Here is a 26,376-nt window from a genome sequence, read left to right on the forward strand (position 1 = left end):
AACAGAACACCTTTCATGTAGTCCCAGTGATAATTGTACATTGTTGGGTTCAGTCCACCGATCTGTGGCAAATGATCATGGTATTTGACAAAGGCAATGCCGGATCTCATCAACTCTGTGCCAGTCTGATCCAAAATTCACCAAAGTTCTATAGGTGGAAGAAGGACAGAGATCTGTCAAAGTCAAGATTAATAATAAAACATTTAATAAGTATTTTTCGCGCCTCAGACTGAGACAGTGAGTGAGCTCTGAATACAGCCATAATGCGAATGCGGCTTTGATCGGGTCTTCTCTTTGGTGGCCGTGGAGGTAGGATGCCTGGGTCTCCCGTTGGGACGGGAGACCCGGGCGAGCCGCGGAAGGTGGCGGGAGGGGGGGGTGTCCCCTCCCGCTCCTTGTAATGACAGCCGAGTGGCTGCTCAGCCTCATCGGTTGTCATTACAAGACAGCCGACCATCGGCTATGGACACCGGTACCGGGGTGATTCCTCTAGCTGCAGGCATCACTCTTGTACAGCACTTTCCTGGAATGTCGGCAATATCGGTAACCTCAAGGGCCGATTACGATATATCAGGTAAAGTGCATATCGGCCCCTGATATATCAGCTTTGCTGATAATCGGTCGATCCCTAATTGAAACTCATGTCCGGTGTTGTGTTGTCCGCGGGTCAGGAGGTATGGCCCATTTTAGGGGTTCCCACCATCCCTGTGCTGAGTTCCTGGGTCTGTACACCTGCTGTGACCATAATGAGGGGTTTCCACATCCCTGTGCTGAGTTCCTGGGTCTGTACACCTGCTGTGCTCATTATGAGGGGTCCGCACCATTTCTGTGCTAAGTTTCTGGGTCTGTACATCTGCTGTACCCAATATGAGAGTTCCCACCATCTTTGTACTATGGTACCGGGTCTGTACACCTGCTGTGCTCATTATGAGGGGTTCCCACCAACCCTGTGCTGAGTTTCCAGGTCTGAACACCTGCTGCGCTCTTTATGAGGGGTTCCTATCATCCCTGTGCTAAGTTCTCAGGTCTGTACACATGCTGTGCTCATTATGAGGGGTTCCCACTATCCCTGTGGTGAGTTCCCAAGTCTGTACACCTGCTGTGCTCATTATGAGGGGCTCCCACCATCCCTGTGCTGAGTTCCCGGGTTTTTACAACTGCTGTGCCCATTATGAGGAGTTCCCACCATCCCTGTGCTGGGTTCCCGGGTTTGTACAAGTGCTGTGCCCATTATGAGGGGTGCTGATTTGCTCACTGCCATTGTGTCCTTGGGACTTACATTTGGTGTTGGCGGTGTTACAAAAACAGCCTTTTGAACCTCTGGGGCAACCAGGGGTTCCCCTGGTTCTTTTGACCAGAAAACAGGTCTTTTTGATTGCGAAAACTTCAGCTAGAAGGGTATCGGAACTTGCAGCTCTTTCTTGTAAAGAGCCATTCTTGATTTTCCATCAAGATTGGGTGATTCTACATCCACACCCAGGTTTTTTGCCCAAGGTAGTGTCCGCCTTTCATTTGAATCAGGACATTATACTACCTTCCTTTTTTTCAGAGGAGGAAAAGTTATTGCATTCTCTTGATGTAATGCGTGCACTTAAATTTTGTGCTTAAGTGCTGTGCTTCACAGGCGGGAGCAAATGTAACATTCCCCGGACGAAGGCCCGAACCAATGAATGGGAAGCGATCGGTTCCTGGAAGAATAGCTATAAGGCTGAATTTTGCCCTTTAAAAGTGCTCAAGGCTAATTTCATATCCACCCCTGCTTGAAGGAAAGTTAGACATCTCCCAATTATATATTTGCGGGGATGCCATTTCCTGGAGTTTATCAGCGTATTAACTGCAGGGCCAGATACACCCCGCTCATTCGAGATCAAGGCTTCAATAGTCAAGCCGACAAATTTAGAGACTGTACAGCAGGGTGGAATATCAGACCTTGAGAGAGTAGGTTCGGAACGCAGTGGATTTGTTGCACCCTGACAAGGTGACCCCAAAGTCTGGGCGTCCAGTATTTCAAGCCCGACTGACTGCTCGGATTTCCAGAATGCTGATGGGGAGATGTCTCTCTACCCTAAACCAATTCCTCTGGACAGTGGCTTCCTCCAGAAACGCTCCCCAGCCAGAGAGACTGGCATCTGTAGTCACCACCTTCCAGGTCACTGGAAGAAAGTATTTCCCCTTCTCCAGATTTCTGGTAAACAACCGCCAATTCAGACTCTGACATACTCATGGTACCAGAGACCAGTTCGGAGACTGAACCCTTCCAGTCCATGTAGACAGAATATTGTTCTGTAAGGGTCTTGCATGGAATTGAACATAGGGAATTGCCTTGGATGCAGACACCATCTTCCCCAATAACATCATGCAAAGACGTATAGAAGGATATCTCAGCCTTACTACAGACCGAACCAGATCCTTCAGGTTTGTGACCTTTCAAGAATATCTTTGCCTGTACCGTGTCCACAAGAAGACCCAGACATTCCAGACACTGGATCGGCTGTAATGCTGACTTTGCTAAGTTCAGTATAAAACCCAGACATTCTAGGGAACTGTACTGTCTGGAGGATATTTCGGCTTAAAGCCGAAGCCGATCGATCTATTGTAATAGATCGTCCAGATATCCTATTACAGATATCCCTTGAGACCTTAGAACAGCCACCACTGGAGCAAGGATCTTTGAAAAACACTCTTGGAGCTGTATATTAAAAAAGAATAGCGCGCAAATGCAAAAGAAATAACTACCAAATCTGAAGACAATCCATAAATAAAAATGGGGGTTTGGTCCCACCATATGGCCATATCGTGCTCAAGCCCACTACTGCGTCAAAGTACCCCATTATCAGTGGGTCCTACACTATCCATGAAAAAGAGATGAATCCAGCCTAACCCTTGGAGATAATACTCCTTGCTGGGAAGGATGTGCAAATGCACTACAGGGGACTCCTCCTATATCCACTTGATGGTGGACACTGATTGAGTACAGGTGTGTGGGGGGGTGGGGAGGGTTGCTCAACCTCGATAGTCTGGTCAGACCGAATACATAATAAACAGGCAAAAAATTTGGGGGAGCATACCCATGTATTTCTAAAGCTGCTGCAGCTATGAACCAAAAGACATGTATATTAAAAAAGGGTATGGGTATGCTCCCCCAAATTTTTTGCAAAAGTCAGGCAAAAAATTTGGGGGAGCATACCCATACCCTTTTTTAATATACATGTCTTTTGGTTCATAGCTGCAGCAGCTTTAGAAATACATGGGTATGCTCCCCCAAATTTTTTGCCTGACTCTTGGAGCTGTGGCTAACCCAAAAGGCAGGGCCACAAACTGAAAGTGACGGTTTTCTATTGCAAAGCGTAGAAACCTTTGCTAAGCCTGCAATATAGGCACGTGAAGATATACATCCTTGATGTCTATGGATTCTAGAAATGTCTTTCCCTGCAGGGAGGCTATGACTGAACGAATTGACTCTATACTGGCAGTTCGAACGTTCAGAAACTGGTTTTAGAGTTTTGAGATCCAGAATAGGTCTCACATCCCACTTGGTTTGGGGATTATGAACTGGTTTGAGTAAAAACCCTTGAACCTTTCGTTCTTCAGGACCTCCACATTATCACTCTTTGAGCCCTCAGCTGGTCCAATGCCAGAAAGAGAGACCTTTTTAGGGGATTTGTCGGTATACTTGACCTACAGTGCCTCTCGAAAGTATTCGGCCCCCTTGAACTTTGCGACCTTTTGCCACATTTCAGGCTTCAAACATAAAGATATAAAACTGTAATTTTTTGTGAAGAATTAACAACAAGTGGGACACAATCATGAAGTGGAACGGAATTTATTGGATATTTCAAACTTTTTTAAAAAATAAAAAACTGAAAAATTGGGCGTGCAAAATTATTCAGCCCCTTTACTTTCAGTGCAGCAAACTCTCTCCAGAAGTTCAGTGAGGATCTCTGAATGATCCAATGTTGACCTAAATGACTAATGATAAATAGAATCCACCTGTGTGTAATCAAGTCTCCGTATAAATGCACCTGCACTGTGATAGTCTCAGAGGTCCGTTTAAAGCGCAGAGAGCATCATGAAGAACAAGGAACACACCAGGCAGGTCCGAGATACTGTTGTGGAGAAGTTTAAAGCCGGATTTGGATACAAAAAGATTTCCCAAGCTTTAAACATCCCAAGGAGCACTGTGCAAGCGATAATATTGAAATGGAAGAAGTATCAGACCACTGCAAATCTACGAAGACCTGGCCGTCCCTCTAAACTTTCAGCTCATGCAAGGAGAAGACTGATCAGAGATGCAGCCAAGAGGCCCATGGTCACTCTGGATGAACTGCAGAGATCTACAGCTGAGGTGGGAGACTCTGTCCATAGGACAACAATCAGCCGTATACTGCACAAATCTGGCCTTTATGGAAGAGTGGCAAGAAGAAAGCCATTTCTTAAAGATATCCATAAAAAGTGTCGCTTAAAGTTTGCCACAAGCCACCTGGGAGACACACCAAACATGTGGAAGAAGGTGCTCTGGTCAGATGAAACTAAAATCAAACTTTTTGGCAACAATGCAAAACGTTATGTTTGGCGTAAAAGCAACACAGCTCATCAGCCTGAACACACCATCCCCACTGTCAAACATGGTGGTGGCAGCATCATGGTTTGGGCCTGCTTTTCTTCAGCAGGGACAGGGAAGATGGTTAAATTGATGGGAAGATGGGTGGAGCCAAATACAGGACCATTCTGGAAGAAAACCTGATGGAGTCTGCAAAAAACCTGAGACTGGGACAGAGATTTGTCTTCCAACAAGACAATGATCCAAAACATAAAGCAAAATCTACAATGGAATGGTTCACAAATAAACATATCCAGGTGTTAGAATGGCCAAGTCAAAGCCCAGACCTGAATCCAATCGAGAATCTGTGGAAAGAACTGAAAACTGCTGTTCACAAATGCTCTCCATCCAACCTCACTGAGCTCGAGCTGTTTTGCAAGAAGGAATGGGCAAAAATGTCAGTCTCTCGATGTGCAAAAGTGATAGAGACATTCCCCAAGTGACTTACAGCTGTAATCGCAGCAAAAGGTGGCGCTACAAAGTATTAACTTAAGGGGGCTGAATAATTTTGCACGCCCAATTTTTCAGTTTTTTATTTGTTAAAAAAAGTTTGAAATATCCAATAAATTTAGTTCCACTTCATGATTGTGACCCACTTGTTGATTCTTCACAAAAAATTACAGTTTTATATCTTTATGTTTGAAGCCTGAAATGTGGCAAAAGGTCGCAAAGAACAAGGGGGCCAAATACTTTCGCAAGGCACTGTATAAACCGAGGATACGGGAACAACAGAAATTCCAGTTTGTACCCCTGCAAAATGGTGGAGATAACCCAGTTGTCTTGGATCGATTCAACCCAAACCTTTGAGAACTGCAGCAGCCTTCCCCCCACCCAAGTAAGTGGGGGTGCCCCTTCACAGTGAAGGCTTAGAGGAAGACTTGGCTGATCTCTGGGCCCAGGGCTTTCTCTGCCCCTGCCCCTAAGGCTTGGTTCTGGACCCAGATGGTTGAGGCTGTCGCCCCCGTCTGGAATTAGAAGCACTGGAAGTATCAGTGCTGGGGATTGTAAAAGAAGGAAGCTTGCTTTTTCTTTTCACAGGTGCCCCCCCCCAAGACCTTTTGGATATACTTATCCAGATCATCACCAAAAAGGCGTTCTCCCTGAAAAGGGAAGCCAACCTGTAACTTTTTCATGTTAATTAACATAAAGTGCAAGGTAGATCTCACAGATCTTCCACAGACTCTCCTTGAGAAGGAACTGTCTTGGACACTCATTTCATACAGTTTTTTAAAGACTGACAAACTCCTATGGCCGCTACTGCTGGTTGTATCACAGATCCTGCAACCACAAAGGAGGCTTTCAATAAAGATTCCAACTTCTTATTTGCTGGATCTTTAAAAACCTGGGCATTATCCTCAGGGCAGGTTAAACTCTTGTTAAATGAAGAAATGGCAGCATCCACAGTGGGTATATACCATTTCTTAGTAAACTTTTTCCTCCATAGGATACAATAGTAAAAACCTTTTAGGAGGAACAAAAAATCTTGTCAGGATGATCCCAATCAGACATTTCTTGCTCCACGAGCAGATGTATGGGAAACGTCTGAGGACCATAAGGAGGGCGCAATGAGCCTAGAGAGGAAAACGGGACTTCAGCTGTCTCTAAGGGAGGAAATTTGTGTCCGGACCGGACTATTTTAGTAAGAGACTGAACCAACAATCTCTAGGTTTGAGAGGCTGACAGAGACTCCTCTGACCCTGACTCCCCAGAAGTGGAAACCTCAGCTTGACCTACTATGGGATCATCATCAGCTACTTCTTCCACATCCTCAGCCCAATCCTGTACTGAATTCAGGGGGTGGCTCAGGTGAGGGAACTCTATCACCTTTCTTCCCTCTTAGTGATGCTGTAATCATGTCAGCAATCTTACACTCAAGGCTGGCTAATGCCGATGCCAATTTGTCCTTAGTGACGTAGGTTGCAGCAGAAACACCTGGGGTAGCTACTATGCCTGACAACCATAATGACTCAGATTGGCTAGTTGCCTCTGGCTCTTCAGGGGGAGTAGACACAGAGGAAGCATGGCTAGGACCTTCAAGGCCTGATGGTAGCATCACAGTGCCCCTTCCAGCCTTCTTTGGGGCCGACATTGCGTTCTGGCAAGACAAGCTTGAGGTACTAACTTCAGTGTACCCAAGGCTTGTGCCAAGCTTATGCAGTTTATCGCACACAGCACTGATTATCCCAAGATACAGGACCTGTTTGTGCCAGTAATCATACACCCACAGTGACTCACGCAACCCAGTTGCTTCTGCTCTGTGTCCCCTTCAGCCTCAGCAGAGGCTAGTGCGTTGGAAACAGTTCCTTCTAAATCGCGCCCATTTATGCTGTACTGCGCATTTGTGGTGTGCTATGTAGCGTCCACGTGCACGCCAATTGCGTTCAAACACACCCTCCATGCGGCGTATGCCTGTACTTAAAGGCGAAGATTTTCACGCGAGCGCAAATAGGTTTTCGCCACAGACACGCTATCAAGGGAGGAGACGAACATGCGGGCCCTTATGCGCCAAAGCCAAAACAGCAACCACATGGGGTGAGAGCAGCTTAGGCTGAATCTTGTTTGTCACAACTGATACCCAATAGGTGATCAGCCCAGGGCAAGAAAACAGTGTGATAAAAATAGGCAAAGAAATAATGTTTAAACAAACTTTGCATCAATCCTACAGCTGCACAAGCTCATATAACCACAATTGATATAAATGGCACATTTAATCCCTAAGGAAAAGCAAGAGCTCTCAACAAGATGTATTTTGCATAGCTTAACATCTACAGTCTCATGCACACATTGGTTTGTCACAGCTGATACCTTTCAGGTTATCAGCACAGAGTGAAAACAGTGTGTCAGAAAAACAAGCACAGAAATTATGCTTAACAGGATGTATTTGCCTAGGCTTAACATTCATAGTTTCATGCAGAGACTCACATGGCCCTCGGTCTCTGTTATCTTTTTAAAAGGGAACAGTGCATAAAATATTTACACTCTGCAATTATACCAGCAATTTTTACCTTCAAGGTTTGCTGTATGTGTAAATATTTTAAATTGGACTCACCAGTCCTGCCGCAGGATTCTGTTTTGAAACAGGAATCCAATCTTCACCCGTCACGGTGAGCTTTGTCTTGGCAACCTTCAAGGACTGGGTCCCCTTGTTTTAGAGGGGCCACGGCCTTGGACCTGTAGTGCCTTTGGGGTTTGGTATTCCAAGGGTCCAGTGCCTAAAAAGGACAACATTACAGGCAAAACCTCATAACTTCTTCCTGAGGCTCAGGTACAATCCTTTTAGTTCATTGACTGTTTAGTGTGGATCTGATTCAGTGATCTTTGATCGGGGTATGTAGTAGAGTTCTACCGATTATCGGCAACACCGATATATCGGGTGCCGATATGCACTTTCCTCGATATATCTGTATCGGTGTTTGGATTTGCCAATATTGCCGATATTTAGGGAAAGTGTATGTACCGGAGTGATGCCTGCAGCTAGAGGCATCACCCCGGTACCGGTGTCCATAGCCGACGGTCGACTGACTTGTAATGACAACCGATGCGGCTGAAAAGCCGCTCGGCTGTCATTACAAGGAGCAGGAGGGGACACCCCCCCCTCCCCCACCTTCTGCGGCTCGCCCGGGTCTCCCGTCCCACCGGGAGACCTGGGCATCCTACCTCCACTGCCGCCGCTGCCGAAGAGAAGACCTGGGTCTCCATGTAAAACACCCGGAAGTGATGTCATGACATCACGTCCGAGTACTCAGCGCCGAATTAAAAAAACTGACAGCATTCAAAACAGCCAAACTTGGCGTTTTGAATGCTTTTCAGTGCCAAGCAGGGGTTTGGGGTCTTTTAGACCCCCAGATCCCTCCACAAGGAGTACCTAAAAAAATAAATAAGTAAAAAAATGATTTTTTAATTTCCGAAAATATCGGTAGATATCAGCCGATACCGATATCCGATGACCAAAATATTGGTATCGCCATTAAAAAAACGATATCGGTCGATCACTAGTATGTAGCATGTCTTCTTTCTTCCTTGAAGAGAAATGTGGAGAGACTCTCCACCGTTACCATCACCTTTAGACACTGGTGAAAAAACTGAGGTACTTCCTGTGTGGGAGGGGTTATATAGGGGGCACCCTTTCTGATTTGCCTGGGTTGCCAGTGTCCTTCACCTAAAGGTGGCTATATAACCAATATGTTATGATTTATGGCTCTGTGTCCATGATGTGCGAAAATAAATTGAGATTTGCTCAGAAATTCAGCTGTCAATGACTCAGGATCCAGTGATTACTTTTCTACACAGTAACTTCTTCCTATGCATTTTTTCCATCATGTTTGGAGTCTAAACTCTTGAAGTTTGGTAAAAGGTTCACATTCAAGAGACAGTTTCATCTTTCCCATGCAGGTTAAAGTGACAGTATATCCGCAAAGGACCCCCCCAGAAGGGGTCCCTTTAATATTGTATATATATATATTTTTTTTTTTTTAGAAAATATTTTTTTTTCTTCTGTTGTTTAATTCTTTTAGGTGTTAATCTGAGTCCAAAATGGTGACACGACTGTTTGAAGAAAAGGAGCATGCGTCGTATTATCAAAAATTCAGGTTTAACCCTTCACAAGAAATAACAAACCTTGTCTTCAGTTATGTGGATGAAAGGGTGAGTGACGGCTTCTGTCTGTTGTACACGCAGCTAAAAACAATAGGACACTTGTAACATTTAAAACAGAATTACTTTGCTTAGATAAGCACAGCCACTCAAATTATTTTTTAAAGGGGTTGTTCAGTCAACACTTTTTTTCTATGTGGGGGTTGGTACCTCAAGCCAAGTTGGGTGGGACTTTTTAGGCAAGTAATAATTGTGCAGAAAATATCAGTTTATAAAAACGATAAATATTTAATATCTTATATTAAATATGATACAGGTAAGTACATAGTTGTGAGTGTTGGGTGATAGACCCAAGTGAGGAGGTGTCCAAAGTCAGAAAGTTATGTGACATGTGTGAAATCGGTGACAATTTAGGATAAATCTCTGTAGGTCAGAGATTTTTTTTCCTGCGTTTGTCCCTACGCGTTTCGGCTTCCTCTTGAGCCTTTTTCAAGGGTGGTTGTCACCAATTATATATATTTTTTGTTCCATGTATGATTTTGGTATGCATCCTTAATAAACAGTGAGAACCCGAGCTGCCTCAGTTTGTTGGTGAGTATGGTTGAGTGTTTTATTTACGGGATTGCTTCCGATTTGGTCATATACACGTCCAATTGGATCGGGAGCTTTGTATGCTGTCTTCCGGTTTCTCTCTCAGGTGGCATGCCTCCCTCTGTTTGTAGGGATCTTGTCAGTGATCCGGGTGATCCCCGAGTCATATCGTGGTTGTTGGTTTGCCTCCGCACTTGTGGGGTGCTTTTGTTCCCCTAGGGTGCCTTTTTGTTAAACTGGTGCTGGTGCTTCTCTGCTGCAGTGTGCCGCTCTACGTCCTCTCTCCTTCCCAGCCATGGGGGAAGTCAACAATGGCAAAACCCACACCTTTTCTAGGCTAATAGTGATCAAAAACTTTTTATACACTTTTTTTCTATTGGACAGAGCAGGGCAGGGCGCTGTCAGGTTCTTACTGCTGTCTGTGACCCAATAGGGAGATTTCCCCTAACTTCCTGTTCCAATTAATGATCCCACCAGGAAGTGAGTAAAAATGAAGAACATGACAGAGGGTCTAACTCTTCCACACTTTATTCAGAACACCAAAAAAAAAATGATTTTCAATTTTTATTTTCCGAAATAATAATCTTTTAAATAGGACAATTCGCACAATTTGTGCCTGTAATTTCTCTAATAGATCAATCTCTATGATAGTCGAAGCCATCTAGTGGCTAAAATGTGGTATAGTTTTCTGAAATGATATTATATTATTGGAATTACTCTATTTGGAGAAACAACAGTCAAAATTGCACTAATTAGTTTCACATTCAGCCAATGATTGTTTTTAATAAATAGACGCCTTAGTGAGCTACACACACCCAACAAAATGTATTTGAAATATATCGGGGGTTTGTAGTATGTCCTGTCCTTCTAACCCACTCCTACCCTTCCTCGTGAACCATTTTACAGATCCTAGCTGTAAAAATTCCAGTTGCTGTGTAAATACAGCAGATGTAGTAGCTACTGCTGTCAAAAAATAGAGAGATACACAGTATAGAGCAGGGGTACTCAAATATAAACTTGAAAGGTCCGCTTACCAATTTTCCATTCAGTCCAATGTCCGGAAAAGTGACCGTCAAATTCCAAATACAGAATATTTTTTTTTTGGGTACAGCCTCGCACGACCGCGCAATTGTCAGTTAAAGTAACGCAGTGCCGAATTGCAAAAAATGGCCTGGTCATTAGGGGGTAAATACTTCCCGGGATAAAGTGGTTAATTACACTAGATCACCAACATAAAACAGCCTAACCTGCATTGAACATAAAGATGTGGAGGTGGGCATGTGTTCCCCCTCTCCCCCCCCCCCCCCTTATGCACCAGGATTTATTATATTTGCCCAGCTGGGTACAAAAATCCACTTTTTCGAACACTGTTATAGGTCACACCTACAGACCAGTCACCATCTTCACTAGCTTTTATTTCCCAGTAATGTTTACCTGAAGTGATCTTTTTGGTGCTTAGAACCTGCTGACTATAGAATCTTTCTGGAAGATGAGGTCGCACTCTCTGTTTGTAGTAAGGCCTCCCCCCCCCCACCCTGTGATGAGGCAGATCATGCCCTCTCTCACCCTCAGATCCCCTCAGTCGGAACCTGGACGGGGAGGAGAAGTCGGGCACAGGCAGTTTTTTCAAATATTTTTAGCAGGAGAACGGAGAAGATCAGAGCAGAGGACAACATGAACAATCCACTTGACTTACCTGCAACGAGGAGGAGGTGGGTGGAGCTACTTTCTCGGAGCAGAGAGGAAGTTAAACCCTCCTCCGATGTGAATACTGGGGCCTCTGCCTGTCTGTGTGCCTGACGTCACTGGTTGCTAGATGCCAGGCGGCAGGCGGATAGCAACTAGTTCAGGAATCACACAGTGTGCGTTTCATTCTGGGACACTGCTTTGTCCCAGGTCAGTCCTGGGACCAACCCTGTTCAATTTATTCATAAACAGCATTGAGGACGGGATCAGTAGTTCGTTATCAGTTTTTGCAGATGACACAAAATTGGGCAGGGCAATAACTGCACAGCATGAAGCAGATATCCTACAGGATGACCTGGACAAAATATCGGAGTGGGCAACGACATGGCAAATGAGGTTTAATGTGGAGAAGTGTAAGGTTTTGCACTTGGGGACTAAAAGCATAAAAGCACAATACACGTTAGGGGGGGAACCCTTGGGGGGGAATCAAAAATGGAGAAAGATCTGGGAGTCTTGGTAGAGGATAGACTAGGCAATAGCATGCAATGTCAAGCGGCAGCTGCCAAAGCCAGCAGAATATTAGCATGCATAAAGAAAGGGATGTATTCCAGAGATAAGACTATAATCCTTCCACTTTATAAAACTCTGGTCCGACCGCATCTGGAGTATTCTGTCCAGTTCTGGTCGCCAGTCCTCAGGAGGGATGTGTTGGAGCTGGAGAGAGTCCAGAGAAGGGCAACTAAACTAATTGACCTTGATTATGAAGAGCGTCTGCAATCGCTTGATTTATTCTCCCTGGAGAAGAGACGCCTGAGAGGGGACATGATAGCAATTTATAAATATCTCAATGGTGATCTCAGCATAGAAAAAAAGCTATTCAGTCGAAAGGATTGCATAAGGACTCGAGGGCATACAATGCGATTAGAGGAGAAGTGTTTTAACCTCAGGCAACGTGGGGGGTTCTTTACTGTTAGGGCTACAAGATTGTGGAATTCTCTACCACAAGAGGTGGTTTCTGCGGGAAGTATGGTGGCTTTCAAAAAGACTCTTGGACATATATCTCAATGATCAGAACATTCTGGGGTATGAGAGATGATTACAGCCACACACACCTACACAGGTTGGACTGGATGGACTATTGTCTTTATTCAACCTCACCTACTATGTAACTATGAAAGTGCCTCGACTGTCACGCTACAGTTCTCCCTCTCAGGCACTGAACGAGCACGACTCCCACATATGAGCCCCAGCAGATGGTGGATGGCACACGCTGCTGCTGCCCCCTGCGTAATACTACGTGACTGGACGCAGCCGCGCCGCTCTGCCGCTGTAGTATTATGGCAGGTGGTCGGCAAGTGGTTAATTAAGCTTTATTTTCCCATTTTAATTTGTTTTGTTTTTTAATTTTATTAGTGTCACATTAAAAAAAAAAAAGTGTAAAAATGAAGAAAAAAAAATCAATGTAATTTGTAAATAACTTTGCAATATTTTGTATCAGAATGTCCATTTTCACACATGGCCAATCAGGAATCGCTCTCAGAATCAGCAAATTACGTAAGAATGTAAAATTTGTGCCTGGCTCGTGGCCAAAATTTGGTTCCTGAGCTTCTTTGCAATGACACATGGAATCCTACGACAATCGTCCACACAAAATCACAAGCAGCAATGCAAGTTCCCATTGTGCGCCTGGTGAACTGGGCCTTAGGCTGAATTCACAGTGGAACGGGCAGCTGGCAAAGTGCTTTACCTCTCTGGCAGCTGTCCATTCCGACTGCGGTAGGGGGCAGTGTGATGCGCGATTATTTATTTATGTATTTTTTACAAACTTTATTTGAAGTGTACAAAAGTACACTTCATTCATGTCACTGTAAAGCAGCAGGATGTGCCCCCCCCCCCCCCCCCCTGTACGCTGTACCCAAATAAAATTGATGTCCTTTTTTCCCCCCAAATAGAGCTTTCTTTTGGTGCTATTTGATCACCTGTGCGATTTTTATTTTTTTGCGATATAAACAAAAAAAGAGCGACAATTTTGAGAAAAAAAAAACTAAATTTTTCACATTCTGCTATATAACATTCCTCCCAAAAAATTTAAAAATCTACATTTTTCATCCTTATATGCCAATTTGTATTTTGCTACATATTTGTAGTTAAAAAAATCGCAATAAGTGTATTTTGATTGATTTGCGCAAAAGTTATCGCGTCTACAAACTACGGGAAAGATTTATGGTATTTTTATTTATTTATTTTTTACTAGAAATGGCAGCGATCTGCGATTTTTAGTGGGACTGCGACATTGTGACAGACAGATTGGACCCCTAACTGAAATTTTTGACACTTTTGGGGACCAGTGACATTACTACAGTAATCAGTGCTAAAAATATGCACTGTCACTGTAAAAATGACAGTGGCAGGGAAGGGGTTAACCTAGGGGTAATCAAAGGGTTAAGAGCCTAGGGGGGTATTTACTAACTGTATGGGGGAAGGGCTTGTGAAATGATCATAGAGACCTGTGTTCCTATATAGAAGGCTCACAGGCGCTCTGTGATCATTCCAGAGAGAAGAACGGTCAGCTGTGTTTACAAAAGCTTACTTGATGCTATTGTCCAAGTGCATGTGTTGCACCTACAAATGTGAGTGAGATTTATCCACCTTTATTTAATAAAAGCTTTTGTTGCTTTTGTTTAAGGATTTCATACACTATTGCAAGTCTTTTTGTTTGCATATATACTGCATTGATTGACGCTGCAACTCCTGTGAATGAGAGGAGCCCGGAAGGATATGGATGGATGATCTTTTTGGGATAACAATCTATGCGCTCTTTTTAAGGATTTGAGGTGAGCACCCATTCACAAGGGGGTGCACGGCTGGCTGTCCACTGTGACACTCTGGTCACTTCTCTCTGGGAGCACAGATCACTTTAGGATTACATTATTGGCTTTTTGCACTTTGCACACTGGACTTTTATATCTATATATTTTCTCTTTTCTATGAGTATACTATTATATTATATTATAATTACCACTTTATTAGCACTATTGGCACTTTAATATTATGTCACATATAAATATTTTGGGTTTTTAATAATTTAAGCACAAATTAATTAATTTAATATTTTTTTATTTGCGCAACACTATATATTTATTTCAATTAAGCACACTATTATGAGAAGTGGAGTGTCTGCTGCAAATAACTGATCCATTTAGAGCCTCAGGGTCGCTCGCAGGACTTATTCCTTATACACTTACCTATCAGATTGCTTTACCTGACATCATCTACAGTCTCGAAGTTTCATCCCTTTGATCTGCAGATAAAAGAATATAATGATACAAAAATAATATTATGTTAATTTGTATCTTTGTATATTCACATCTGAGCAGTGTTATTTATAAATACTGATTAAGACTGCTTTTTTGACAGCTAGAGCTGCTGACACCTCCTCTGACTATACTGTAATGCTGGCTTTGATTAATAAAAGCCAACATTTGCTGTATGCTGGGGGAATGGGGGGGTACCAGAATCATGGCAGAGACTGGATGTGCTACACACGCCCTGTGTACAATGATACATTTTTTCTTTTTTCTTTTATCGAGTGTGTAGCACGATCAAGATATTTACCATTCCCTGGAGTCCAGCACTTTCCTCCCACAGCCAGTTCTCACAGTTGCAGGACCCTGATGCCACCAACTTGAAGTTGGGAGCCGACTGACTTCCCTAAGAAATCACAGCCGGCTCCCGACTGCACATGTGAGAGATTGTGCGGCGCTGTAAAGCTGGTCCCGCGGTCTCCTGGGATGTGTGATGCCAAGTTGTATAGTTCTCACCTAGGCCTGTCAGAAAATGGTACCCGCTCCCAGAAAAAAAAGAAACAACAATTCTGGCGGAGTAGGAAGTGAGGACGAGGATGAGAAGAAGATTTTCACTTTTAAGTGAAGGTCCACTTTAAGTCATGACAAAGGTAAAGTGTTAGGTGACAATAGCAAGAATTAAATAAAATTAGTTGTTATCGTTTTCAACCAAATAAAAATGATATCATATTATTATAAGTTAGTGATAATACAGAAAATATAAAATCACACCCGGCGCCACTGGAAACTCTATTAAATAAAAACAATAGATGCCACTATCACATATTAACTATTAAAACCAACAAGTTAGGGAAAAGAAATAGTCAATTGGAAATATTGACCATAATTTGCCCCCAACTTATCTATAACAGCTTGACAAACTTCCAGACAACATAGCTATGTCATTGCCTCATCACTAGTATTTGATGTCACATGGTGGACTTCTTAGTGAACTTCTTATGCTTTCATCTTTACATCCTGTTGGATGCATGAATTTTAGCGCTACTAATCTTGGGGCAAATTATGGTCAATATATCCTATTGACTATTTCTTTTCACTAACTTGTTGGTTTTAATATACAGTATATCATATCATTGTTATGACATTATAAATGTAACCCCTTCCCACCCAGCTTCGGTATCTCTTTAAATGGGTCTTTATGCTGGGGTTGGGGGGGGGGGGGGCAGAGTTCGTAATCACGTGACCACTGGGATTTGCTTTTACAGTGGACACTTGATTGGAAGCCTGTCCCACCAGCTTCCAATTGGGACTAGAGATGGAGAGCTGGCTATGCTATGGCTATGACTGTGCTGTGGGCAGTAGTGTATTTTGGTTTTGTGCTGCCCTAGGCAAGACTAAAATTGGGCGCCCAACCCTCCCCCACCTATGTAACTTTGCCCTACTCCTTTTTTAATGGATGTGGCTCCCTCCAAAATTGAAGGACTACAAGTCCCAGCATAACCCCTGAGATCTCACTAGAGAGGCGGTGGGTGAGGGAGAGAGAGAGGGGGGGGTGAGGGGGAGGAGAGAGAGAGAGGGGGGTTGAGAGAGAGAGGGGGGATGAGAGAGCGAGAAAGGGGGATGAGAGAGAGACAGAGAGAGAGAGAGAGACAGAGAGAGGGGGATGAGAGAGAGAGCGAGAGGGGGGGTGAGAGAGAGAGGGGGGTAAGAGAGGGGGGGGGTGAGAGAGAGAAGAGGGGTGAGGGAGAGAGGAGGGGTGAGAGAGAAGGGGTGAGAGAGAGGGGCGGTGAGAGAGAGGGGGGATGGAGAGAGAGAGGGGGGGTGAGAGAGAGAGAGAGGGACGATGAGAGAGAGGGGGGATGAGAGTGAGAGAGAGGGGGGTGAGAGAGAGAGGGGAATGAGAGAGGCGGCTCTAGCAACCAGTGGCCAATAGAGTCTCAAGTGGAGGGGGGGCGGCTTCTTTGCTGCCCCCCTGCAAAGTGCCGCCCTAGGCCTGGGCCTTGTTGGCCTAGGCCAAAATACAGCACTGGCTGTGGGCATGCAGTGAGCGTGCTCTCTGCACAGAAATCTTGGCTTTTCATGGACTCCTATGTGCAGTGTGAGGGCTTTAAACCCCACCCTCTTTGCAGCCACATATATGCATGACATGGGCAGCAAGAGGTTAAACTGAAAATAACACCGGTGTCCTTGTGATGTATTTTGAAGATGTTTCTGTCTTCCTAGTTACACAAACCGTATGGTTTTGCTGTGGACGTTGCCTGTGGATCGGGGCAGAACACAAAAATTCTCTCTCCGTACTTCAAGAAAGTTCTTGGAATCGACATCAGTGAGGCCCAGATAGAGGAGGCCAAGAAAGCTACGGAGTTACCCAATGTCACATACAGGTGGGGACACACCCAACCAAGTAGCTCCTTTCCTAATGTAGACAGACCTCTTTGGCCTAAAGTGTTCCATAGTGCTGCAGTAACTGGTGGGTATTCCTAAAGGACATTGTTGGGGATGTTAGGGTCAATGATGGGTATTTCTAAAGGACTTTGTTGGGGGTGATTGGTGAGTATTCCTAAATGAAATTGTTGGAGGATGTTGGGGTGATTGGTGGGTATTCCTAAAGAACATTGTTTGGGGATGTTGGGTTGATTGGTGGGTATTCCTAAAGGACATTGTTTGTGGATGTTGGGGGGTATTTCTAAAAGACATTATTGAGGGATGTTGGGGTTATACATGGGTATTCCTAAAGGACATTGTTGGGGGATGTTGGAGTGATTGGTGGGTAATCCTAAAGGACATTGTTGGGGGATGTTGAGGTGATTGGTGGGTATTCCTAAAAGATATTGTTGGGGGATGTTTGGGTGATTGGTGGGTAATCCTAAAGGACATTGTTGGGGGATGTTGAGGTGATTGGTGGGTGCTCCTAAATGACATTGTTGGGGGATGTTTGGGTGATTGGTGGGTATTCCTAAAGGTCATTGTTGGGGGATGTTGGGGTAATTGGTGGGTATTCCTAAATTATATTGTGGGGAATGGGGGGGGGGGCATGCTGTTCATGCTGTTTTTTTGTTTGTTTACATTTGTAAAAAATAAATAAATGTAGCCCTTCTAGTGTGTAATAAACACAGTTCACCACTAGGGAGGAACTCCTAGGGGTGAAGTTTACCTGTACAGCTACTGTACATGTGACAATGTTGGTGGCTTACTGGCTGTTGCATTGGCCTGGTACACATTCATTCCAATGTAAAAAGGGTGAATGTGACTGGAGCATGTCTGGTGAAGGATTCATTGGGTGGTTTTGTGTAATCTGGGCATGGATGAGGCAGAAAAGTCAGAAGCATAGTGCCCAGGGACCGGGTTGGGCTTTCAATCCAACCAGATGGTGTTGCTACTTAAAGTCTAACCAATCATTTCTGCAGTGTCTGTCCAGCTGAAGAGATGCCGGTTGGTGATGCCTCTGTGGATCTAATAACAGGGAGCGCTGCTGTCCATTGGCTTGACCTTGAGCCATTTCTAAAAGAGGTAAAAACAAAAGAGTCTTCTTGTTTCATTGTTTCTGACTGCTGCACCTTGTAAAATGTATGTTACATACCCTGACTGCTGCATTCTGTACACTGTGCTGCATGTTAACATAATCTGGACTCCTGAGCAATGTGCTGCATGTTGAATACTGCAGACAGCTGTACAATTTATGCATTTTCTGGGCTACATACTGTGCGATGTACATTATGATTTAACTTACATAGCCTAAACTGTTATATGTATGCTGTGCTGCATATTGCATACATTGGATCACTGCAATCTGCTTACTGTGCTATGCGATACATACACCAAACTAAAACCCCATTAAGACAGGCTGCCCACCAAAAGCCTCTGCTCCACTGCTGTTTAACCACTTTACCACCGGAGGATTTTGCTGTCTTCCGTCCAGGCCACTTTTTGCGATTCGGCACTGTGCGACTTCAACTGACAATTGCAAGGTCGTGCGACGCCGTACCCAAACGAAATTTACGTCCTTTTTTTCCCACAAACAGAGCTTTCTTTTGCTGGTATTTGATCACCTGTGCGATTTTTACTTTTTGCGCTATAAACAAAAAAAGAGCGTTTATTTTGAAAAAATAACAATATTTTTAACATTTTTTTATATGAAATTCCCCCCCAAAAAGATGTAAAAACCAATTTTTTTAAAAATTTTTGGCCAATTTGTTTTCTGCTACCTATGTTTGGTAAAAAAAATCGCAATAAGCGTATTTTGATTGGTTTGCGCAAAAGTTATTGCGTTTACTAACAAAGGGAAAGATTTCTGTAATTTTTGGTGTTTTTTTTTTTAACGCGTAATGGCGGCGATCTGCGATTTTTTTTGCGGGACTGCGACATTGCAGCGGACAGATCGGACCCTTGACTGACATTTTTGACACTTTTGGGGGTACCAGTGACATTACTGCAGTAATCAGTGCTATATATATATGCACTGTTACTGTAAAAATGACACTGGCAGGGAAGGGGTTAATTTTATTGGAGAGGGAGGGGTTAATGTATGCCTGGTGCTTACTGACGTGTAGGGGGGGAGGTGACTGAGTGAGTCATGGACAGATCGGATGTCCAGCTATGCTGAACAGTCCGATCTGTCACTCCCTGTCACTATGGAGATCCGTCCGCTTGTGTTTACACACAGGGGGCGGATCTCCAGACTCGATCCCCGACGATCGGGTAAGAGCAGCGGCGATCGCCGCTGCTCCTCCCCTGGCCCGACTCCCGCTGTGAATGAAAACAGCGGGAGCGAGCCTCCGGCGGCGCGCAAGCGCCGCCCAGAAGGGGGAGTGTCTGACGACGTAGTACTACGTCGTCAGACGATAACGAGCCACTCTGCCGCAGTAATATTACTGTGAGCAGAGGTAAAGTGGTTAATACATTGACAGCACACACTGAAAATTCCTGCTGGAAGCCATGCTCTAATGTTTTTCGCCCATCACAGGGCTTATATAAGTTCTGTGATGGGTGTACCATTTTAGGGACGTGGCTTCTGGTGGGAGCTTTCAGTGGATCAAGAGCGGACTTCTGGGCTTGAGCACCCGGCTGGTATACAGGAGGCGAAGGAGGATACGGGTTGCTTGCAAGCAATTATGTTAGTTGGGATCATTGAACATACAAATGAACTAAGTGATGCACTCTGTACAACATGCTATACATTTGTAGCACTGGCACACTTAGGGAATGCGGAATTTTAACTCTGCGGGCTTCCCTGGTTACCAACACACAGTTATAAGCAAATGCAATTCTTATGTAGCACCCTCCTAGATAGGTGCTAGAGAGTGAGTATAGTTTTGGCTCTGTTTGCCTATCAGAGGAGCAGCAGGTACATTCTATGTTCTCTCTGCCTATCAGGGAGCAGGATCTGTGAGTTAGGTCTGCTCAGTGTGCCCAGTGTGAGATTCATCTGGTCTGAGGGAGTGTCCTCACTGTGTCCAATGGGGAGGCACATTTGACAGTGGAGGAAACCTGGCCAATGACGCACAGGCTTTTGATAAAACCCCAGGGATTGGCACTGAATGTTTGTCTCTGTGCATTGTGGGGCAGGGTATAAAAAGCCAGGGGCACATGAGGTAGAGGTCTTTGGCGGGAAGCAGAGTCCCAGAAGGAGGGTGGTGGCTGCCTCCTCTTCTGCAGCAGTTGGTGAAGGTCACAGGCAGTCAGCCTGGTGAACCTACAGTGTGGTGCTGAACCCAGAGGTCCAGGAGAGCTGACTGAAGAGTTGAGGCACTGCGAGAATATGGAAAGCAGTATTGTGAGTACAGAGGATCTTGTCCAGGGGTCTGCCCAGGAAGGGGACCACTCCGGAGAGTGTAGTTAGTTGACAGGTGTCAGCCGGTATAGAGAAAGGGGGTACTGGGGGAGTACCCTGAAGAGAAATACAAACAGGAACATTTACTTCAGTTTCATTCAAGTGGCAGGAAGAAGTAGCGGCCTTGGAGTATCCTACTCATCCCTTCTCCCATCCCAATATAAAATAAAAACAACAAAAACATCTACCGCTAGACTGATCATTAACTGAGCCAAGAACGTAAAGTGCTAAGAATTCTGCATGCAGTTGATGCGGGTAACCCAGGGGAATCCAAAAGTGTCAATCACCAGCAGTCCTCTAGGGGGCAGTGCTACACTTACATTCCTCTTTGCTCTTCACTTCAATAAACAGTCCAGGGGTATTGGGTTTTTTGTTGTTGTTTATTTTGTAATGGGGATAGGAGAAGGGAATAGTGGGATACTCTAATTTAACTATTCACAACATCTGAGGACTTCTATCTTCACTATTCCACATGTAGTTATGGAACAGCCCGGCTGTTAATTCATCCTGCCACTTTAGATGAATGGGGTTAAGTCTCTTGCTTTCTCTCAAGACGACTTGGTGAACAATATGTTATCTTATCTTCAGGATACTCTCCCTAGCATCCTCTTTCTGCTGACACTCATCCACTGACTATCCTATGAGCAGGGGTTGCCCCCTCAGGTCAGGCCCCTTGACACAAGTTCCTGTACTCACGATACTGCAGCAACAGGGTGTCCAGTGTCTCCCCTCTCAGTCAGCTTCCCTGGACCTCTGGGTTCAGCTTCTCTCAACCGCTCCTCTGGTCCTCAGGACGACCTCCTGCGACCCCATGACACCTCTACAGAGGAGGAGTCAGCCCCCCTTCCCTCCAGGACTCCTCTCTCTAATGAAAGACCCCGAGCCCATGTGCTTCTGGCTTTTTATACGGTATCCCAGCATGCACTGAGGCAACCTGCCGTCTGCCAACCATCAGGACTGTATCAAAGCCTAGGCACCCATTCCTCAGGTTTCCTCCCACTGTCCAAAATGCCTCCCTATTGGACCAGCGTGAAAGACTGAATGAATCGCATACTGAGCACAATGAGCAGACCTCATTAACAGATCCTGCTCTCTGGTTCACAGAGAACAATATAGATTTACCTGCAGCCCCTCTGGAAAGCAGACAGAGCTCAAAACTATACTCTCTCACTAGCACCTACCTAGGAGTGTTCTGCACTCACCCCCCACCAAAAATGAGCCATGTCCCCACTTGCTCTGGGCAGCCGCCCCTACAAAAATTCTTAGTGCAAAAATTTTACGGAGTATCCTACAAACTTATCAGCAGGTTTCAATTGTTCAGTCAGGCTGTCATGTGTTCTCCGGTGTGACTGTTGAGTTGGGGAGTCTCTCCACTGTATTCAATGAGGGCTCTCTTTGGACAGTGGGGGAAACCTGACCAATAGCACACCAGGGCTTGTATCCATCCCAGAGGGCAGATTCTTCCACAATGCATCCTGGGAGGGGGTATAAGTCTGTGGGGAGCACATGACAGGATGTCTCTGGCGGGAAGCAGAGTCCCAGGAGGAGGGTGACGTCTGTCTCTCCTCCTGTCAGTTTTAGGAAGAGTGTCCTTGGCGTTCGGCCTAGAGGACAGAAGGTTGAGCTGAGCTGCAGAGAGGGATCCAGTGTGCTGAGGACAGTGTGCAGCTGTTGGGGTTGGAGTTTCCAGGAAAGCTGAGTCGTGAGTACTGTGAACTGCCCGGAGTCTGCCTAGGATAGGAGACCACTCCAGGAGGTCAGAGGGATCCAGGAGCCAGCTAACCAGAAGGAAGCTTAGAAAGGGGGTGCCTGAGTCTAAGCCCTGAAGAGAATTCAGTGAGAGAGGGTGCTGGCCCTGAAGTGTTAAGAGTTGCAGCAGTGTTACAAGTAGCTACCTCAGCCAGGAGGGCTAAAGGGAACTGTATAAAAGAACTTTGTGTCACCGGGGAGTGTCAAAAGTCAGTTCAGTGTTAACCGGCATTCAGCCGGCGTCAAGTCAGCGTCAAGAGGCATTTTTCTCAGTTGTCCCATTACATTGTGTATAGTCGAGCCAGAGGAGTATCCCACTAATTCCCTTCTCCCATCCAAGTTCCTAAAATAAATACAAAACCCAAAGATGCTGGACTGTTTCTTGTCTCAGTGCTCACACTTGGAGAACAGGCTTAAATGTGCTGTTGTTACTAGCAGTAACCCTGGCAGACCCACATCCAGCACAAAGGCTGGAAATCCCGCTACACTTGGAAAAAGGGAAGTAACATATGTACAGGGCCATGGGTGTTAGGATTGAGTTCCCCTGCTGGTGACACTGTGTTGCCCTGGGCTGAATGCTGCACTTCCATTGTCCACCAGCAGGTGTCTCCCAGAAGCCAGCAGGCTTCTATGATCACCCAAACTGTGTTCAGCTGCCAGGTGGCTATTTAAGGCTGCTCCTCCCTTTCCCAGGCGCGTCACTATTTTGAATGCCTCCTTGCTGCCTGAACCAGTTGTCTGTGATCCCGATCCATACCCTGATCTATCCTGTACCCCTTGCTCCTGCTCTCTGCCTTGTATCCAGTCATCCAGTCTAGTTTGCCCTCTTCCTTGCTACCCTGCTCCCCTTGTCCTGTATAGTGTATATATTTGTAGATAGTTGGTTCTTTAGTTATTGTGTCTTTGGGGTTGGTTTTTGTTTACTGGTATTTGCTTTGTTCACTGTTTCTGTGTATGTTTGTTTTGTGGTTCGCTATAATAAATTTCACTTTAAGGCTATCTATATAGTGTTGGTGTGTAGCTACATGTGTCTGGTCTACCTAGTTGCTGCTGAACCCTGACAATGGGACATACCCCATATGTGGCCAGTGAATACAATAGATGACATGGAAAAATATATGACTCTGCTGTACAAATATTCTCACATTTATGTACATACAGTATCTCACATTTTTGTAAATATTTTATTATATCTTTTCTTGTGACAACACTGAAAAAATGACACTTTGCTACAATGTACAGCTTGTATAACAGTGAAAATTTGCTGTCCCCTCAAAATAACTCCACATACAGTCAATAATGTCTAAACCGCTGGCAAGAAAAGTGAGAGTACACCCCTAAGTGGAAATGTCCAAATTGGGCCCAAAGTGACAATATTTTGTGCTGCCACCATTATTTTCCAGCACTGCCTTAACCCTCTTGGGCATGGAGTTCACCAGAGCTTTACAGGTTGCCACTGGAGTCCTCTTCCCCTCCTCCATGATGACATCACGTAGCTGGTAAATGTTAGAGACCTTGCGCTCCTCCACCTTCCGTTTGAGAATGTCCCACAGATGCTCAATAGGGTTTAGGTCTGGAGACATGCTTGGCCAGTTCATCACCTTTACCCTCAGCTTCTTTAGCAAGGCAGTGGTCATCTTGGAGGTGGGTTTGGGGTCATTATTATGTTGGAATACTGCCCTGCTGCCCAGTCACTGAAGGAAGGGGATCATGCTCTGCTTCAGTATGTCACAGTACATGTTGGTATTCATGGTTCCCTCAATGAACTGTAGCTCCCCAGTGCCAGCATCACTCATGCAGCCCCAGACCATGACACTCTGTACACTTGCACACCATGCTTGACTGTAGGCAAGACACACTTGTCTTTGTACTCCTTACCTGGTTGCCTCACACACGCTTGACACCATCTGAAAAAAAAACGTTTATCGTGGTCTCATCAGACCACAGGACATGGTTCCAGTAATCCATGTCCTTGGTGTGCTTGTCTTCAGCAAACTGTTTGCGGGCTTTCTTGTTCATCACCTTTAGAAGAGGCTTCCAACTGTAACAACAGCCATGCAGACCAATTTGATGCAGTGTGCAGCGTATGGTCTGAGCACCGACAGGCTGACCCCAGACCCCTTCAACCTCTGCAGCAATGCTGGCAGCACTCATACGCCTATTTCCCAAAGACAATCTCTGGATATGACGCTGAGCACGGTCACTCAACCTCTTTGGTCTGACCATGACGAGGCCTGTTCTGAGGGGAACCTGCCCTGTTAAAAGTCTATGGTCTTGGCCACCATGCTGCAGCTCAGTTTCAGGGTCTTGGCAATCTTCTTATAGCCTAGGCCATCTTTATGTAGAGCAACAATTCTTTTTTTCAGATTCTCAGAGAGTTCTTTGCCATGAGGTGCCATGTTGAACTTCCAGTGACCAGTATGAGAGAGTGAGAGGGATAACACCAGATTTAACACACCTGCTCCCCATTCCAACCTGAGACCTTGTAATACTAATGAGTCACATGACGCTGGGGAGGGAAAATGGCTAACTGGGACCAATTTGGACATTTTCACTTAGGGGCGTACTCACTTTTGTTGCCAGTGGTTTACACATTAATGGCTGTGTGTTGTGTTATTTTGAGGGGACAGCAAATTTACACTGTTATACAAGCTGTACACTCACTACTTTACATTGTAGCAAAGTATCCTTTCTTCAGTGTTATCACATGAAAAGATATAATAAAATATTTACAAAAATGTGAGGGGTGTACTCACTTTTGTGAGATACTGTATATCAGGTGCATTTAGACCAATGCACCCCCTGCCAAACAAAAATCTGCTTGACAGGTTAAGACATTACCCTATCTAGCTAACTAAATACAATATCTACATTGTATAGAAGTTTACATTGAGCAGTGGAGGACCTATCCAGACCCGGAAGTTCCAAGCAAGCCTGGAAAGGAAATTAAAGTTAAGCGCAAGATGTACATTGTTACCTATTCACTGTGAGACTGTCCTCTCCTCAGAGGCGACCTTCTCACCAACATAATCTCTAACTGTGACATTCCCGTAGAGATCTTCATCGCTCCAGGCCCCCTAAGGACACACTTGACTCGACATTCTGTTGTGTACCTGTAATAGACAACAAATAGAACCTGCCAAGCTGACTAACACTTCACCATTAATTCCTACCGAGAATCATATTTTTGACTAAATAATAGGCACAGTCCCTCTCAGACACCAGGGCACTGACTCTCTCTCCTATTATAGTCAGACTCACAAGTTGAGAATGAAGAAATGCAGAGTACACCCAGATGGTGTTCACAGTGTCCTCTCCTTCTGTAACACTGAGGCAACACATCTTCTAGTGACAAGCTATTTTGCTGGAGCCTGAGCAAACTTGTCTAACTTGTGAGTCTCTGCAAAGCTCTTTGAGGGATCCTTCACTCTGGCATCCCCTTCTCTGAAGAGACAATGTGCCACTACCTCCTTTTCCCAAGGTAGCAACTCACACAAATTTCTTTCAACCGGCCCACTGACCCAAGAGGATCTTCACGAAGGGTCCTTTGAGCAAAGTATCTTTGTAAGGCATCCTCTTTCATCCTTTAGCCATCCTGGCCCACTGGCCCAAGTTCTCCGCAGAATGTCTCTAAAACATTTTGTGATCCTGGCCTGTATGCCCAGGAGATCTTGACAGAGTATCCAGTAGACATGGCTTCTTGTAGCAAGCTGTGAAACAAAGCGAACTGTTTACTAAAGTTCTTTGAACAGGAAGTCTGTGCGTTAGAGGGTTGGCCCTCTTCCACATAGAAACTGCACAGTGGTAGTTGTTTTGTTGCATCCCCAACTCCTCTTGCAAGGATAGAAGGGAAAGGGGATTTGGAAATAGGGCTTCCGGCCCTAACAACAACTTTGAACTCAAACCTTTTCAGGCACTCTAGCCCCTTTTACTGTAACATAACATCACATAACTAGCCTCTTTGCGAATCAGCTCTCCTGATAAGAATAGTGACTCTACATCCTTAACAATAGTAATCAGAA

The 26,376-nt window shown here is 44.9% G+C and overlaps 1 protein-coding gene across 1 annotated transcript in view; it reads left to right on the plus strand.

The window, feature by feature from the left end:
* The first annotated feature begins 9,114 nt into the window (after window positions 1-9,114).
* The window catches only part of LOC309558517 (uncharacterized protein), a 251,846-nt gene continuing 234,584 nt past the window's right edge, over window positions 9,115-26,376 (plus strand). The window contains exons 1-3 of the mRNA XM_082261597.1: window positions 9,115-9,244; window positions 16,999-17,159; window positions 18,183-18,285. Coding sequence (XP_082117723.1) covers window positions 9,134-9,244; window positions 16,999-17,159; window positions 18,183-18,285 — 375 coding nt within the window. The 5' untranslated portion in view covers window positions 9,115-9,133. The remainder of the gene's footprint in view (window positions 9,245-16,998; window positions 17,160-18,182; window positions 18,286-26,376) is intronic.

This window comes from Pelophylax lessonae, assembly GCF_965119305.1.
Source record: "Pelophylax lessonae genome assembly, chromosome: 6".
In the NCBI taxonomy this organism is placed as follows: Eukaryota; Metazoa; Chordata; class Amphibia; order Anura; family Ranidae; genus Pelophylax; species Pelophylax lessonae.